This window comes from Zalophus californianus, chromosome 9 (genome assembly GCF_009762305.2).
Source record: "Zalophus californianus isolate mZalCal1 chromosome 9, mZalCal1.pri.v2, whole genome shotgun sequence".
Lineage (NCBI taxonomy): Eukaryota > Metazoa > Chordata > Mammalia > Carnivora > Otariidae > Zalophus > Zalophus californianus.
The window spans coordinates 21,337,155-21,356,304 of record NC_045603.1 but is presented as its reverse complement, the minus strand read 5'-3'; the positions used below and the strand labels follow the sequence as shown (position 1 = coordinate 21,356,304).

The window sequence follows — 19,150 nt, the reverse complement described above, 5'->3', positions numbered from 1 at the left end:
CTACTTTTAAAAAAATAAGGGTACAGTAAAATAATACATTAATAAGAACACAAGTGGGGAGAAATAGTACTCAAAAATCTAGCAGCTGATTCCTTTGAATACAGAATTTTAACACTTAACAGTTGGTAGTCAAGGAACTAGTAAATAGCAGTAAATATCAGTTCTCATTATCTCATACTGGGAGAAATATATATTCCCAACCTTTTCTCCAACAGTAGATCATAAGAATTTATCCCACAGATAATTCTTTATAGAAGTGACATTGAATATTCTCTTCAAACAGTAGCTTTAGAAAAGAGGAAAAAATGTCCTTCATTCATCTGATCAGTTCTTTATATTGATGTTTGATAATGGTCATGTTATTAAGTTTGCATTTTGTAAATATAGTTCTTTGGAGACCTCTTCCATCTTATTAGGTGAAATGTAAATTTAAATAAATATAAGCATTTGTAGCTTAAGCTTTTGCTTAAGGCAAAAGCAATTTAAATGACATGATTTTACCTTATAGCAATCCAATCCATTTTAGTCATGGGTTTTTTTGTTTGTTTGTTTGTTTGTTTGTTTTGGTATAAAAGCTCTGAGATGGAAACAACACCAAAATAGGAAAAAATATCATTGTTTACCAAAATGAACAAGTATGAAATGAAGTCAAGAAACCCAAGTTCATATTCTGACTCTACTACTAACCGTCCTGTGCCATTGGGCAAGTTAATGTACCCCTCAGAGTCTTTTCATAAATATTAAAAAGATTTGAAATCCAGTTCTTTTCCTTGAAATTTTCTAAATTTTATGATTGAATTTTCAAAATAGATGGTAGTATACAGCTAAAAATTTCATTTTCAGAATGCCCTTTAAAAATCTGCAGGCACCTGCTGGCTTGGTCATAGAACATGTGACTCTTGATCTTGGAGTTGTAAGTTCAAGCCCCAGTTTGGGTGTAGAGATTACTTAAAGTCAAATAAAAAATAAAATCTTCAGAAAAAAAAATAAAAATATAAGTCACACTGTATTTATGGCAGCATAGATTTATTTTAGCATACATTTTGTCAAAGTACATGTTCTAGTTCAGTTCTAAGTATTTATGCAGAGTGAGGTGGGAAGCACTGATACTTAAATGATGTGTATTAATGCCTGGGGATGTTTATATCTCTCTTTAAGATGCCAACTGAGCCATTAAAGACATGATTACAAAGAGTTATAATGAATGTGTTTAGAACAGTAATTCTGGAATGGATTTGCATTTTATATACCACATACAGTGTTCCTATCTTCAGAGGGGCAAATGTGAATTCTGAATTGCATTTATAGACATGGACCTCTAAGGTTAAAAAATTCTAACTGGGAAATTAGTGAAACATGAGTTGTGAGTTAGAATTGTATTTTAATACTGTTTCCTGAAAATAAAGAAAAATAAATTCTACATAGAGGTAGGTAAAATGCTCCAAGAGTTCTATTTCTTCATGACTTACATGACTAGTATTTTATATTAAAAATAAAAAAATTAAACTAGTATTTCTAGCATCTCTCGACACACATACACACACTTATAAAAATGTAGCAATTCCTTTTATAGCACTGATTCTAAGAGCATATTAATTAGATATCTTTTTGAGTTTGTAATATTCCTTATGTTTGAATTTCAGAAAACAATTATACCTTATTTTTCAGAGAACTTTTTTCCATCTTTCTTGTAGAAATATGATGCTTTTTTTAACCAACTAAATTATTTCTGCTTTGCTTAGTTTTTTTTTTTTTGAAACTGCAGTTCTATTGATAGGACCCTGACTCAAAGTATTCTTTCTTAAAAAATTGAAATATAATTAACGTACAGTGTTATATTAGTTTCAGACGTATAATACAATAATTGAACAATTCTGTACCCTCCTCAGTGCTCATCACGATAAGTATACTCTTAATCTCCTTTATTTCACCTAGCCCCCTACCCACCTCCCCTTTGGCAACCACCAGTTTTTTGTATTTAACAGTGTGCTGTATTTTTTTGATTTGCCTTTTTTCTGAACGTATTCTATCTTAACATATTCAAGCTAAAAAAATAGGGTGTGAAATATTTATCAAAATTGTCAAGCGAATATAGATAAAATTTTGATAAAAGCACTCCTAAGTATCAGGTTTTAGTATCTGTGTTAAAGAATATATTTAGAAATAGGAAACTTTTTGTCGGGTAAAATATAGATAGTTTTCACATGTTGCTGAAATATTTAATTTAAGAATGAATTAAGCCTGAGGAAGAGAAAAGTATTGGAAGCCTAGTAAAATCCTCTCATTTGATAGGAGAATGTAGTCCCTTTTATAAATCAGATGTCCCCAAAGAAATATTGTTAGTAAACATATATATAGCAAAGCTTCTCAAATCCTAATCACTTCATTTAGAAGGATACAAATTGAAGTCATTCCTTACCTTTAGCTAACTAGTGTCCTGGTAAAGCAATCATGAATTCTTTCTGAAACAAGTCCAGGGGAATTAGTAAATACATGGATTTCCTACATTATTAAGGGATGAGAGCTTTTAAACCTACTTTTATTCTTGAGATTTTAACATATCTATATGAAGATTAAATTTGTAGTTAAACATTTTGTTCTAGATTGCAAAAACTTTAAATGACTAATGCAATTTACCTCTTTTAATAGGTTCGTGTAAATTCATTAGTGTGCTTAGGAAAGATTTTGGAATACTTGGATAAGTGGTTTGTACTTGATGATATCCTGCCCTTCTTGCAACAGATTCCATCCAAGGAACCTGCAGTCCTCATGGGAATTTTAGGTAGCTGAAAACTTAATGTCATTTGATGCAGCTTTATTATTTTATAGTCATGCAAATGAATCTTCCAAATTACAAAACCTTTGTATCCTTTTTTCAAGTATATAGCATTTAGTAATTGAGGAATGGTGGGATAAATACCATGATATAACTTTTCTTTGTGTTAATTTTAGCAAAAACTGTAGTCTTCCTTGACATTTACAAAAGAATTAGACATTTGGGAATCCTAGCTTCACAAATATCGTGATCACATGTAGTTTTCTCTGTAAAATGATTCCAAATAAGAGAGGCAAAAAAAGCTGCTTGAAATGCTGATACCAGTCGTAATAGTAATACTTGATGGTTATTTGGTACTCAGTTTGTAAAAGGCACTATGCTGAGTATTTTTGCTGCATTATCTCATTTTGTCCTCTCCAAATTCCAGTGAGATAGGTACTGTTATTTCTGTTTTACAGTAAGGAAATTGAGGCCCAGAGTTTAAGTAAGTTATCCAAGATAACACAACTGATAAGTGGTAGAGCTGGTTCTTAATTTATATATGTCCAAATCTTAACAAGTATGTTTCACTATTAAGTGATGTGCTTATGAAGCATATTAGCCTTACAGCACATTCTATCAGCGTAATTACAAATTACTCTGTCAAGAAACTCTGAAATTATTATTAGTTAAAGCTTTGACAGTCCAGTCTGGAAATTCTGAGGTTCTGCTATACTCATGGAAACAGACATAATTGTAGAAGTACAAAAACATTAACAAGTTTACTTTTTACTAATTTTAAAGTCTGTTAATTTTGAAGAAAAACCAAATTACTCAGCTGTATGTTTTTAACACCTACTGTAGTGCCTGGTCTATAGAAAGCTCTCAGTAAATATTTGTAGGAATGGTCAGCAAATAATTTATTGTGGACCTCTGTAAGCATGGGATGTGGTATGAAACTTTTGGGTTCAATGAAATTAGTCTTCTTGAGAAGGAGTTTGACATAGTGGAAAAAGCCCTAGCTCCAATCCTGGCTGTGTCAGTTCTTGGAATGACTTTGGAAAAGTTGCTTCATCTAACAAATGAGGATGAAAATGCATCATTATGGGAGTCTTATGAGAATTCAGTGAGAAAATGGGAAGGGAAGAGTAATGAGCATAGCAATTAAGTGCCTAGCGAATAAACATTTAGTAGGTGTTCAGTAAAGTTACTCTTTGAGTATTTAAGTGAAGTGTACATTAACAGCAAAATGATAGGATATGGTGTGTTCTAAGGCTATGGGTTATATACAAAACACAACAAAAGCATTCAGAGAATGAGAAACAAATGTGCTTAGTTTACCAAATGAAGGCTTTGTGGAATAGGTGTAATAAGCAGGGTCTTGAAGTTTGAGTAAATAGGTGAGACTATAGGGAAGGATTGTGTGGAGTTGAATTAAATTATTAAAGTTTCAAACATGTTAAGTCTGATTAAAGAATGAATAAAGGTGTAGGACCTATACTCACACACTTGTGAAACAGGTGTCTCAAATTTGAATGGGAAGTCTGAACTATATATTCAGATGTTTTCAGGATAGAGGGTCATTCTGTAACCTTGCTGCTGCACTGTGGTAAGGCTTTTAATGTTATGCTAACAAATGTGCTCTTAAGCCAAAAGAATTCAGGATAAATATGTCATGATATTTAAATCTAAGCTGGTGATAAAACTGAAATCATTCTGATCCATATGTAAGAACATCCTCATTCTAGGTGCTGACAAGGAAAAATTTGTAATTATATTAATTATCAAGAGATTTCATGTAGATATGGTAATGTCTATTAATTTGTGGTATTGAACTATAAAATTTGTCTCATTCTTTTCTATCAGGTATTTACAAATGTACTTTTACACATAAGAAGTTGGGAATCACCAAAGAGCAGTTGGCTGGAAAAGTATTGCCTCATCTGATTCCCCTGAGTATTGAAAATAATCTTAATCTCAATCAGGTAGGAACAGTTTTGTGTTTTATTCAGTTTATTCAGCTTACTGTTTTCTTGGCACTAAATATATAAATACATTACATTTAAGTGTTGCTAAAACAAGGAAAAATAGCCGAAGAGTTCAAAAAAGAAAATTTGTGGATTCAAAGTAAGGAGTATGTGAGTTGGAAGGATTATTGAAGGCCTCACTGGGAGATAGTAAATGACTAGAACATAGAAAGATGTGTAGGATTTTGGGCTACTTCAAATTTGGGGCTGGGAAGTTGACACGAACAAAGAAAAAAAATCAATGTAATGTGTCTGGGGTGTATATCTGTTATTTATTGCTTCATAACAAATTACCATAAACTAGATGGTTATTTCATTGTTTCTGTGGATCAGCCAAGCCAGGGCATGGATTATCTGTTCAGAGTTTTCACAATGTTACAGTCAAAGGCTGGTGACTCATGTGAAGTCTCAGTTGGGGGAAAGAAGGATCTGCTTCTAAGCTACTTACATGGTTGTTGGCAGGATTCAGTTCCTTTTAGGTTGTTGGACTGAGGGCCTCAGTTCCTAGCTCTCTGTTAGCTGGATGCACTGTCAGTTCTTTGCTTCATGGGCCTTCCAACATGGCAACTTGTTTCATCAGAGTGGGAAAGAGAATCGGCTAGACAGATGAAGGTACAGCATCCTGTAGTGTAATCAAGGAAATGACATCCAATATCTTTGCTGCATTCTCTTGATTACCAGCAAGTCACAGCTCCTGCCCACTCTCAAAGATAGGGAGTTACACAAAGCCCTGAGTAGCAGAATGAGGAGATAATTGGGAACCAGTTTAGAGTCTATCTGCCATAGGAAATGAATAATCCAGTTTGACTGAGAGATACCTATAAATACAGTAGGGGAGTAATGGGAGAGAGGTAAACTGAGACTAGTATAAGTAGACTTTAAATTGCTCTCTGATTTAGGTATTTGCTTTTTTTGTTGTTGTGATTTTTATTTTAATTCCAGTATAGTTAACATACAGTGTTATATTAGTTTCAGGTGTACTGGTTTAGGTATTTGAAATTTCAAGATGTGGTAAACATTTGCTCAAAGAGGTAATGTATTCAAAGATTATTATATAATTATCTCTCTGCATAGCTCTATCACTGTAGTTATCACAGGTATGTACTCATGTGTCTGCCTTTCCCAGAAGGCTGGTTATTGTATCTTATACTTTATTATAACCACAGCACTTAGTGCAGTGCTAAAACCAAAAATATTTATTGAACTGAGAGAAAATTTGAGTTAGAGTAATGACAAGTCATTTTATTCACTTTAGAACTGGTGTTTAATGGAGTAAAATGGAAAAAAGACTGGGATTGGTTGGTTACTGTTTACCAGGGAGTGTCAGAAATGGATAGGCAGGGAGGATTGGGAATTAGGTACTGAAAGTGAATTAGAGCAATTAAGGAAGCAGAAAGCTGGGAGTTAAGCAGGAAAGCTTTTGGCCTTAGAGGAAAGTGCTGAGTGAATAGAGTTTTGGAGTTAGAGAAATTTATAAAATTAATCAGACCCCCTCTGCCACTCTTGCTCCGGGATCCCCCGCGCCAGAGACGCAGCAGCGCTCCCACCGCCCACACCCACTGCGCCCTCGCTCGCCTGTCCTCCCCAAGCCGGTCCGTGCCGCCGCAGGCGCCCGGTCCACCACCACCCACTGCAGCCATGTCCACCAGGTCCGTGTCCTCGTCCTCCTACCACAGGATGTTCAGTGGCCCCGGCACCGGGAGCCGGCCGAGCTCCACATGGAGCTACGTGACCACGTCCATCCGCACCTACAACCTGGGCAGCGCGTTGCGCCCCAGCACCAGCCGCAGCCTCTATGCCTTGTCCCCGGGAGGCGCGTACGCCACGCGCTCCTCTGCGGTGCCCCTGCGGCACAGTGTGCCCAGCGTCCGCCTGCTGCAGGACTCGGTGGACTTCTCGCTGGCCGACGCCATCAACACCGAGTTCAAGAACACCCACACCAACGAGAAAGTGGAGCTGCAGGAGCTGAATGACCGCTTTGCCAACTACATCGACAAGGTGCGCTTCCTGGAGCAGCAGAACAAGATCCTGCTAGCCGAGCTCAAGCAGCTCAAGGGCCAGGGCAAGTTGCGCCTGGGGGACCTCTACGAGGAGGAGATGCGGGAGCTGCGCCGGCAGGTGGACCAGCTCACCAACGACAAGGCCCGCGTCGAGGTGGAGTGCGACAACCTGGCCGAGGACATCATGCGGCTCCGGGAGAAGTTGCAAGAGGAGATGCTTCAGAGAGAGGAAGCCGAGAGCACCCTGCAGTCTTTCAGACAGGATGTTGACAATGCTTCTTTGGCACGTCTTGACCTTGAGCGTAAAGTGGAATCCTTGCAAGAAGAGATTGCCTTTTTGAAGAAACTACATGATGAGGAAATCCAGGAGCTGCAGGCCCAGATTCAGGACCAGCATGTCCAAATCGATATGGATGTTTCCAAGCCTGACCTCACGGCTGCCCTGCATGACGTACGCCAGCAGTATGAAAGCGTGGCTGCCAAGAACCTTCAGGAGGCCGAGGAATGGTACAAGTCCAAGTTTGCCGATCTCTCTGAGGCTGCTAACCGGAACAACGATGCTCTGCGCCAGGCAAAGCAGGAGTCGAATGAGTACCGGAGACAGGTGCAGTCCCTCACCTGCGAAGTGGACGCCCTCAAAGGGACTAATGAGTCTCTGGAACGCCAGATGCGTGAAATGGAAGAGAACTTCGCTGTCGAAGCTGCTAACTACCAAGACACTATTGGCCACCTGCAGGATGAGATTCAGAACATGAAGGATGGCCCGTCACCTTCGGGAATACCAGGACCTGCTGAATGTCAAGATGGCTCTCGACATTGAGATTGCCACCTACAGGAAGCTGCTGGAAGGCGAGGAGAGCAGGATTACTCTGCCTCCTCCAAACTTTTCTTCCCTGAACCTGAGGGAAACCAGTCTGGATTCCCTCCCTCTGGTTGACACTCACTCAAAAAGGACACTTCTGATTAAGATGGTTGAGACTAGAGATGGACAGGTTATCAATGAAACTTCTCAGCATCACGATGACCTTGAGTAAAGAGGGCACAGAGTCGATGCAGCAATACTACCAGCAAGAATAAAAAAAGAAATCCGTTATCTTAAAGAAACAGCTTTCAAGTGCCTTTCTGCAGTTTTTCAGGAGCGCAAGATAGATTTGGAATAGGAATAATCTCTAGTTCTTAAGAACCAACACTCTTAAAAGATTTAGGAGAAAGTTTACAACATAATCTAGTTTATGAAGAAAACTTGTGCTAGAATACTTTTTAAAAAGTATTTTTGAATACCATTAAAACTGCTTTTTTTCCAACAAGTATCTGATCAACTTGTTTCTGCTTCAATAAATCTTTGGAAAACTCAAAAAAAAATTAATCAGACCCAAATTTCATTTGAAGTGGTAAGGTAAGCCTCTGAAAGTTTGTGTCCCTAAATTTCAATTTTTGGTTTGATAGTTTCTTCATATCTTGGGAGGCAGGGTTGAAGTTACAATTGGAAAAAAGGGAAACAGTGAATATTGGGGAAAAATTGGATGATGATATAGCTAAGTCCAACTTTTGGTCATTTCTGTTCTTAGTTCTCACATTTATGATTTAGGATGTTTTTAAGTATTCCCAAATGCTTATAATATATAATTTCATTTGAAATGTGATGTTAGTTTTCTTCAGCTTTATGGTTTGAGAGTTTAGGGGCCTATTTTCATCAACAGAAATACTTTGATTCATATTTTCTGGTATTTTACAATAGTTAACATGGGTGTGGTCTTCTTTCCTATTCACTTCATGGAGAGGGTTCCTAATTTAAGATTCTGATTTAAAATAATCTAAGTATATTTTGCATTATGGAAAATGATAACTTGATTTAAGAAAGTACATTTTTTTTGCATTTGATTATAAAACAGGAAATACTAAGTAGCAATCAAAACATATCACAACTTGTGTTGGGTGAGGGTTCCAAAGACTACCTCCAGATTCAGTGATTCACGAAAAGGAGTCACAGGCCTAAGCATATAGTTGTAGTCATGGCTATGATTTTTTATGGCGAAAGGATATAAAGCAAAATCAGCAAAGGGAGAAGAAGGCTTATAGGGCAGAGTCTGGAGGAAACCAGATCAACTTTCCAGAGTCATCTCCTCAATATACTTACTCTCCCTGGTAATGAGTTGTGACAGTATATGTGAAGTATTGTAGCTCCATCTGTCTGTCATGTACTCAAATTCCAGACTTCCAGAAGGAAAGCAGATGTTTGGCATAAAACAGTCTTTGTACAGTTTAGTGAGCCACTATCATCAGTTAATGATGGGAACTCTCCTAAAATCTGAGTTCCTGGACACTGGCCAAGGGCCAACCTTGCAAGCAGGCCTTTTCAAAGATAGCAGTCCAGGCCCACTGTGTTAATTCTTCTGAACCACTACATGCAACAGTATGGATGAATCTCACAAACATAATGTTGAGCAAGTGAAACCAGACACACCAAGATCTGCTGAATGATTCCACTTATATAAAGTACAAAAACAGTCAAAACTATACTACCAGAAGTCAGACTAGTTTTTACTCATAGGATAAGGGGGTGGGAAGTAGCTAGAAGGGGGCACAAGGAAGCTTTTGGGGTGCTGCCAGTGTTCTTTTTCTACATCTGACTACTGGTTAAATTCAATTTGAAATTTTTGGTATGTGTGCTTATATATGTATACTTTTCTGTTAGTATGTTATACTTCATTACAAAGTTAAAAAAACTAATCAGAGTGTCCATCCAGGTAAACTGCTAAGGAAATAATGCCTTTTGTTACTCTCATGGTAAGACAACGGATGATTGAGCATGGTGAGAAGCAGTGTCAAGTAGAAATGAGCACAAACTCTGGAGACAGACTTACATGAATTCTCATGCTGCCATATGTTAATTTAGGATCTCTTACTAAGTTGCTTTCTCTCTCCCTGAGCCATAGTTTCCTCCTGTATGGAATAGAAATATTAATAAACCTACTATGAAGAGTTGTATAAGCACCCAGTACAAAAAGAAGATTTGGGAGGGAAAGAAAGCAGTTTCTAGATTCCACTCGTAATATATGATATTGTTAAATAAATTGTTCACGATGATCTGAGATACCCTAAGAATCATCATTTAACCAAAGCTTAAACTACATTATGACATAGTATTAGACATACTTTAGGAACTATAATTATTTGGAAGTTAAACTATATACATTTAATATTTCTACTAACTTTAAAAAAGATTTATTTTAGCCAAGCATGTCATTTTTATAACGATCTGAATAAACTGATTTTGTTATGCATTATTAAATGGGTTGCTTCCAGATATGTACAAATTCAGATGGTCAGTTTTGGACTATTCTAGGAAAATCAACATGTAATAACTGCTGGGGGTAAATTTATAAGATCCCTGAATAATAGCTGTTAGAGAACTCAGGCTATAAAACTAATTGAGACATATTTTCTGGAACTTAAAATCCTCATCAACTTTATCACCATCATACAGAAATACTGTAAAAGCTTGCTCTGATATGCTGAGTTTAAATATACTATTCTTGTGACCTCACTACTATGAGTGGGTCATATTCCGGTAAAAATAGAGGATATTATGATTAACTTGTTGAATTATTTTATTAGATTACATTTGCTGCTAACCTGAAACATTATAACTGTATCACTTTCTTGTTGTACCAGTTCAATTCTTTCATTTCCGTCATAAAAGAAATGCTTAACAGATTGGAATCTGAACATAAGACTAAACTGGAGCAACTTCATATAATGCAAGAACAGCAGAAGTAAGTAGGTTGCATATGAATTGTACATGACCCCGGAGTGAGATTAAAGTTAACTCATGATTGCTTTTCTGGAATAAGTACTAGAAAAATTGATGGATTTCTGTTTTTTTTTTTTTCTTTTAAGGTTAAGTTTATTATTTTAATTTCAGTATCATTAACGTGTAGTGTTATATTAATTTCAGGTGTACAGTATAGTGATTCAGCAGTTCCATCATTACTCAGTGCTCATCATTAATCCCCTTCACCTGTTTTTACCTATCCCTCCTCCCGCCTCCCCTCTGGTGACCGTCAGTTTGTTCAGCATAGTGAAAAATTGATTTCAATTTGATCACATGTAAAATATTTAAAAACTTTCCAGCATGTTAACTTGAACTGAATGAAAATAGAATGTTGTAGAAAATCTAATGTCATTTCTGAGTCCAAAAGTGTAACATGATATAATCTTAGCATTTTCTATATATAAGGAAAATTCTATTTCTGAGACGGTCTCTTGTTAGCATTAGCTACTAGAGGTGTAAATTCAGGGTGATCGCTAAGAGCACCACTTAAAAATATTTTTCAAATCTATGAAACCCTGGTGTTTTGATTTCTCCCTTTTTCTTTTCCCTGATTCCAGAAATGTTTATAGAGCATTCATTTCATATTTAATACCACAAATCCACTTTTTTTTTTTTTTTTTAGGGAGGATTTTCTAAGTTATTTGCAAAATACTAGTATTCAAAGGAAGAAGGGAAAGGTGAAAATGACTGGAGTTTATTAAACTCCAGTTTACTAAAATAAAATCTCCACTATATTTGTTTCCCAGAGAAAAATACATGATTTTAGGATGCCCATTAAATCCTGAGCCAAAAGACATCAGTAAAAAGAGAAATTAGGGGCGCCTGGGTGGCTCAGTCAGTTAAGCATCTGACTCTTGATTTTGCCTCAGGTCATGATCTCAAGGTTGTGAGATCGAGCCCCACATCAGGCTCTGGGCTGGGTATGGAGCCTGCCAAATACTCTCCCTTTCCCTCTACCTCTCCTCTCTCTCACTCCCTCTTCCCCTTTCCCTCTCTCTCTAAAAGAAAAAAAAAAAAGACATCAGAAATCACTAAAATTGATACCAATTATGAGCTAGGTTCCCAGATAGAAATTTTTTAGCTTCTGCCCCAGTGTAAGATGAAGGCTAATGGAAATAAATATGCCAGGTGTAGAAAGACATGAAATAGCCCTTTGTATGCTCTAAATATTCTGTGATGTATATATTTATGTTTGATGGATTGACTATTAACATAAGAACCCTGAAAAATAATTTTTAAAAATTTATAAGAGAAAATGTTAATACCTAGTATTTATACTTCAGGTGTAAATGAACCTTTTTTCTTTTTCCTGTCTAAATCTTACCAATTTTTCAAGGCGTAGATCTGGCTCATCATAGTGATTATAGCATTTATTGTGAAAATCAGATTCTAAATTTAATCACATCAAGTTCCTCATATCATACCTTGTCTCTCAGTGAGCTATAAGCTCTCTGATAGTAAGAAACATGCTTGCCTGGTTTTATGACACACTGAGTAAATTCTCCAGTAAATCTCAAATGTTGAATTAAAAAAAATGACTTGTATATGCAGTGTTACTTTTTTGGGGCAAGCAGACATTAATTATAGTAAATAATAAAGGTTATGACTGTCCTTAAAGAAAGTTGCAGTTTGTTTAGATTCTAATAAACCCCATGGGGAGGAACTATTTTTGTATGAGTATTTCAAAAATAAGCATTTCTTTTTATTGCTTTGTCATAATTCAACTCTCCTCCAGATCTTTGGATATAGGAAATCAAATGAATGCTTCTGAGGAGAAAAAAGTTACAAATGTTGGGTCTCAGGTAAGAGATTTAGATTATTTATTTATTTATTTATTTATTTTCTTCCAAAATTTTATTTAAATTCTACATATAGTGTAATATTGGTTTCTGGAGTAAAATTCAGTGATTCATCAGTTGCATATTAATACCTAGTGCTTATTACATCAAGTGCCTTCCTTAATGCCCATCACCCATTTAACCCCACCCCCACCCCCTGCAGCAACCCTCAGTTTGTTCTCTGTAGTTAAGAGTCTCTTATGGTTTGTCTCCCTCTGTTTTTACTTATTTTATTTTTCCTTCCCTTCTCCTATATTCATCTGTTTTGTTTCTTAAATTCCACATATGAGTGAAAGCATATGGTATTTGTCTTTCTCTGACATATTTCACTTAGCATAATACACTCTAGTTCCATCCACATCATCACAAATGGCAGGATTTCATATTTTTTGATGGCTGAGCAATATTGTATAAATACACTACCTCTTTTTTATCCATTCATCAGTTGATGGACATTTGGGCTCTTTCCGTAATTTGGCTATTGTTGATAGTGCTGCTATAAACACTGGGGTGCAAGTACCCTTTCGAATCGGTATTTTTCCATTCTTTGGATAAACACCTAGTAGTGCAATTGCTGGGTCACAGGGTAGTTTATTTAGATCATTTTAATTTTTGTAAATAGAGATTGACGGTGTGCTTCATTTGAGGGGCTTTTGATCTTTAAGCAGTAAAATCACAATTTTTTGATGTCATTCAAGTGGTTGACATTTTTCTTTTTCAGCAAATTGACAAAGTCTTTAACAACATTGGAGCAGACTTTCTGACTGGCGGTGAATCAGAAAATAAAGAGGATGGGTTACAGAATAAGCATAAAAGAGTAAGTTTCTTTACTTGATCTTACAGTGCACTGATTATATTATAGGACTTCCTGTAAACTACAGATTTTAGTTGGGAAATGCTGCTGTTTAGCATCTTAACAAGAAGCATACTTTAATAATCTTTATGAAGTTTAAAAATTATCGTGGGAACATGACTCACATTGAGAATAAACAGGCTTGAGAATTTTAACTTCCTTTATTACTCAGCTTCCCACGTGGTAACATTTCTAGATTCCTGCCTTCTTTGTCCTTTTTGTTGCACTTTATCAGTCACACCTCTTGATAAATTCCACTGTGGCTCTTCTCTGCTTCTGATTTTGAATGATAAATTTTAAAGTGATACTTTTCAGTTGAAGTATTGGTTAGTATTCAATATAATAAATATGTCAAATTTGAATTTCTGCTGAGGGCAATTTTTCTTCTGTTCATTTGACAAATACTGGTACCTATATGTGCAAAGCCAGGAGCTACTGGGCGTTGAGTTTACAAAATTGTAAGAACATACTGTGAGCTTATAGTTTAGCAAGGTTGATAAAAGAAAAAGATAAATGTCAAATTTGATTCAGACATTAGCAGTGAAAGAAGCTGTTCACGTTTTCCTTAGCTTTTCGTTGAGTTCCTAAAGTATTTTTGGAGTGAGATAGATTAGAGTTGAACAAAAGTCTCCCAATTTTATAAAGTGAAATCACCAAATCATATTCCCCTTGTCTGGAAAAAGGTCAATCTGATGAATGGTTTTAAAACAGTAACTTTTTATGCTGGAAGTATTTTAGCAGAGATTTTGTGAGTTTCTACCTCAAGTTAAGTCTTGTCATAATTCCAAATATAATTTACTTGTGGCAGTCACCAGTACAGGAGTAGTTTGCAAACTACTTGGTATTGTCAAACATACCAAGACATACTTTACAAAAAAAGACGTCTTCTGTTTTACAAGTGGAATTATGAAGTTGCCAGTTGATGTTTTGTTTTGTTTTGTTTTGAGGCATCACTTACACTTGAAGAAAAACAAAAATTAGCAAAAGAACAGGAGCAGGCACAGAAGTTGAAAAGCCAGCAGCCTCTTAAACCCCAAGTACACACACCTGTTGCTCCAGTCAAACAGGTCAGAATTCATTTCTTTTGCATAATTTCAAGCATACTTACTTTCAGGTTATACCTTTGTACAATTTCAAGCATACTGTACTGAAGAAGTAAGTATATAATTAATTCTACCTACTAGTGTCTATATAAAAATAATGCAGTTTCTAAGAAGTATGGGGAGAAAGGATTTTCCAACAACTCCTCAATAGCCTGCCTAATGTATAATGTTTTATGATAGTGATTGTAACCAATAAAGAGAAAGTTACATGAATAGGAGGGTTTCTTAAAAAATATTAGGTTTAATAGTACTAAGTAACTCTGTCCACCTTGAAATGATCAGGAATATTATGTTTATGCATTTATGCATTTTTGAGCAAAAACTAATTTTTAATTTTTGACTTTTCAGTTATAGTCAGGTCTGTAACTTGATTTAGGAATACTTAACTATATGTCCTGACCAATATTTATTTCCTGTTATGTCAGGCACTATTCTAAGTTCCTGCTTGTAGAGAGTTTACACTCTTGCTGCAGAAATAACTTTATCTTAAAAGCTTTCTTTAAATTATTTTTTGCTATCTCCTAATCACTAAAATTCTTCCGAGAAAAATCTTTGTGGGCCAAGAGGCAAAATAAAAAATATTTTGTAGGTACTTATATAAGAATAGAGAAAACAAATTTCCACAAAATTGTGATACAATTCAAAATATAAAAGTAATGGAGTATCCTTTTGCAATATGGATCTACCAATGAGAAGAGCACATTTCTATTTTGGGGAGCATTTTATTTAATTGGAATTCAAATTTAGTGTTCCCTGTCATCAAATTGATTGCAGGTTGGTTTCATGTTCAGTGTTCATGTTCAATTCAATGTTATCTGTAAAAACCATATAAAAATATGTGGCCGTCTGGATTTGGCCTGTGGACTGTGGTTTGCTAACTTGGTAAAGACTGCTGAGCTTAATTTTAACTTGTCATTTACTGACTTTAATTAATTTAGAAATCTTAGAGATAAAGTAATTCCCTCATATTTTTCAGACTAAGGACTTGACAGACACGTTGATGGATAACATGTCATCTTTGACCAGCCTATCTGTTAGTACGCCTAAAATTTCTGCTTCAAGTACCTTCACTTCTGTTCCTTCCATGGGCCTTGGCATGATGTTTTCTACACCAACTGATAATACCAAAAGAAATTTGACCAACGGCTTAAATGCTAACATGGGCTTTCAGACTTCAGGATTCAGCATGCCAGTTAATACAAACCAGAACTTATTTGGCAGTCCAAGCACACCTGGAGTGACCAAGATGACACTGGGAACACCTTCCACTTTGCCAAACTTCAGTGCTGTGAGTGTTCCTCCTGCTGGTGCAAAGCCAACTCAACAAAGACCCACAGATATGTCTGCTCTTAATAATCTCTTTGGCCCTCAGAAACCCAAAGTTAGCATGAACCAATTGTCACAACAGAAACCAAATCAGTGGCTTAATCAGTTTGTACCTCCGCAAGGGTCTGCAGGTATGGGCAGTTCAGTTATGGGAACACAGATGAACATGATAGGACAATCTGCCTTCGGTATGCAGGCTAATCCTTTCTTTAACCCACAGAACTTTGCACAGCCACCAACTACTATGACCAATAGCAGTTCAGCTAGCAATGATTTAAAAGATCTTTTTGGGTGAGGTGTCTTGCTCTATTTTTGAAGAAATACTTCAATTTTAATCATGGGTTTGCTGATTTACATCTTTATATAGTTGGCTTGGAGGAACTACTTCTGTGGGGAAGTGAATGGTTCTGTGACAGAAAACACCTTGTTTCCATGCCAGCATAGTAGTTGTATGGACTCCTAACAGCTGAGTTTTTAAAAGCATTGAGGATTTTTTTCCTCTTACCACCTCCTCTTCAGGTTTTTTAAAAGACCCAACCCTTACCAATCTCAAAGAGAAAAAAGACACCTGAGTATCTTGAATAGCAGAATTTTTAAATCAAATGTTTATTTTAGCTTGTAAATCTTGGTTTATTTAAAAAATTGAGTTGCTGGTTAATGCAAGTTTCATATGTTAAAATGAATATGAACATGGTACACAGTCTGCCTTCACAAGTCATTAGTCTTCATTTTAATGTATGAAAAATCTTGATCCTCTGTTGATTTGTTTGCATTTAGTCTGACTGAGATAATGATAACGAAAAGGATCAGGTCACTTGCTTTTTCCAATCTTATTCTCAGATGAACTAATGTTCAATACAAAAGACTGAGCAAATACTGCAAAATTTTACTTAACGTTGATTTCATTGGTTCAAACTAAAGCCATTATTTAACCATCTTAAATGCAAACTAATCATTGTAAATGATATTTTAGCATGGTCTGCCTCAAATAGTAATGTATTTTTCTGCATTTACTTCCATATATTTAGAATCACTTTCTTTCCTACTGTATCACAGACAGAAGAATATGTACTGATTTGTATAGATATTTGACAAAGCCCTCTGACATGATTTCTCTGACTCTTGCCTTCATATTTCATTTTGAATTCAAACTTCTGAGGTTGCAGCATATATGAATTGCATTTTCAAAAGGATATTTGTAAGAAACTATATTTAATGAGTAAACTTTTGAGATTTCTGCTGTATTGTTTCAAATGTAATAAACTTTACTTCTCTAAAAATGAGCAGTTGTATCTTCTCGCTACCAACATTAATTTTCAGCTTATCATGGTAAAGTTGGACCTCATCAATTATTGCAACTAAAGTTTAATCGTTTTCTAGAAATTTAAGGAACTTTTTGTTTGAACGTTTTTATGTCCACAATTAGCCATTTTTAGGAAAGACAAAATTCTTCTAACAGGAAACATGCTTTTTTTTTTTTTAAAGCCTTTCTCTGATACTTTCCTTTGATGTGCTGATTGTTCAACCACAGAGCCTTACGCTGTAAATGTCCTTTGTATTTTGTTTAAACTATATTTCACCATTATGTGATAACTTAAAAATGATCTTTCAGAGAACTTTATATGCATTATAGTTGCTGCCATAGAGTTTGTGGTTTTTAAGTCTCTGAAACCAGCAATCATTTAAAATAAATCATATGAAGTTTAGTGTGTCATTGATACACACACACACGCTAAAAATATACATGGAATATACATTACTTGATTATAAAATGTAATTTGGTGTTAGTATTGCTGGCATTATTCAGTAAGGGGGTACTTTAAAAAATAAAAGGTCAGCTTTGTATCTGGTTTCTGTATGAGTTGTATTTTGTTATTATATGGTTTTAGAAAAAAGATTCATGGGAATGTTGAAGAAATTTATCCAAGAAATGAAAGGCACTAGGAAGATCAAATGTTTCCGTCAAATACATTCACATCGCGACCAGATTATCTGTCTTGTTTATAACACAGTACTAATTTTCTCTTGAGAAAAGTTCGCATATGGAGTAAATGCCTAATGTTGAAGAATTTCCTTAGTAACAATTTAGTAGTCACTGTTTATGAGGAATTTGCTTTTTATTTTGTAAAATAACTTGATATCAGTGTTGAGCTCCTAATTAGAAGGAAAGCTGAATATAACAACATATAATTTGAACTTCTAAATATAAAGATAGATTATTTGAAAAAATATTTAATTCTTAGATAATTTTCACATCTTGAAATTTGCTAATTCATTCAGGTAATGGTGCTACATTTTTAGAAATTTTTTCCTACACTTTTTCTGTTTTCTTGAAGATGTATTATCTAAATCATTTCCATCAATTGAACTGTTACCATTGCCTGTTGAAAAGTTACATCTGAGGGGCGCCTGGCTGGCTCAGTGAGTAGAGCATGCAACTCTTGATCTCAGGGTTGTGAGTTTGAGCCCCACATTGGGCATACAGCTTACTTAAAAAAAAAAAAAAAGAAAGAAGGAAAGAAAAAGAAAGAAAGAAGGAAATTACATCTAAAAGAAATATAGTGCCATTTTTAGGCTTGTATTTCTATGTGAACAAAATTTTCAAAATATTAACATCACTTTAAAATTATTTCAAATATTGACAGCATTTATTAAGCCCTTGTGCTTAGAGTAGAAATTTGGTGGGTAAAAAGTACCTGTAGACAAAAATGACAAGAAAGATTCCCTTTATTTGAGTTGGTTCCTTATTCTCCTAATGCTAAAACGTGTGAGAAGATGTATAAAAGGAGATGGAAATGGACTGTGTACTTGGCTGGTTTTTGTTTGTTTTTGTTTTTATTTTGGAGTGCTTATAATTCTTTTCACCTGAACAAGTTGAGGAAGTGTAGGTTTTTGTTATTTTTTTGACCTGTAAAATACCTGACATGGTTGCTTTTACAAGATTAAAAGAAAAGATATATGTGAAAATACCCGATAGCAGCACAGAGTATGTACCAAATAAATTTTAGCTTTGATAAAAATCTCCATATTAAGTTGTGATTTTATGCTTTGTGATTTACTGGTCTTGAAATAATTTTTGAGCCAAATGAATGTAAGAATTTAAACTAGGATTTTAAGAGATCATTTACGTTGGTGGCTTTCAAACTGTAACTGTGACAGTAATATATCTTCCACTGGAAACCAGTATATAAAATATATACCTGAAACAAAAGTTTCAGAAAATGTCTTTAATACATGTGGTATATTCTGATTTTTTTTAAATTCTATCCTGTTCATTACACACACACACACACACACACACACACACACACACACACACACACACACACACACCTTTACAATCTCCAAAAGAATTTCATGATAATTCAGCCCATTTTCCAAGCAGATGTAGAAATAGAAGACCAGATACTTAC

The 19,150-nt window shown here is 35.3% G+C and overlaps 2 protein-coding genes across 7 annotated transcripts in view; both read left to right on the top strand.

Moving 5' to 3' along the window:
* The window catches only part of SCYL2 (SCY1 like pseudokinase 2), a 61,048-nt gene extending 42,253 nt beyond the window's left edge, over positions 1 to 18,795 (top strand). For 4 of the 6 annotated variants that reach the window (XM_027594967.2, XM_027594966.2, XM_027594968.2 and 1 more), the window contains exons 13-19: positions 2,650 to 2,782; positions 4,622 to 4,740; positions 10,458 to 10,558; positions 12,353 to 12,419; positions 13,177 to 13,272; positions 14,256 to 14,375; positions 15,388 to 18,795. In XM_027594967.2, coding sequence (XP_027450768.1) covers positions 2,650 to 2,782; positions 4,622 to 4,740; positions 10,458 to 10,558; positions 12,353 to 12,419; positions 13,177 to 13,272; positions 14,256 to 14,375; positions 15,388 to 16,032 — 1,281 coding nt within the window. In that variant the 3' untranslated portion in view covers positions 16,033 to 18,795. The remainder of the gene's footprint in view (positions 1 to 2,649; positions 2,783 to 4,621; positions 4,741 to 10,457; positions 10,559 to 12,352; positions 12,420 to 13,176; positions 13,273 to 14,255; positions 14,376 to 15,387) is intronic. The other 2 variants (XM_027594965.2, XM_027594970.2) reach the window with 2 other exon arrangements.
* LOC113922739 (vimentin-like) lies at positions 6,406 to 8,144 on the top strand. Its single transcript, XM_035721868.1, is given in 2 exon segments — positions 6,406 to 7,541; positions 7,543 to 8,144. Coding segments are annotated over 2 exon segments (1,395 nt in total). The 5' UTR covers positions 6,406 to 6,420; the 3' UTR covers positions 7,817 to 8,144.
* Positions 18,796 to 19,150: the final 355 nt, after the last annotated feature.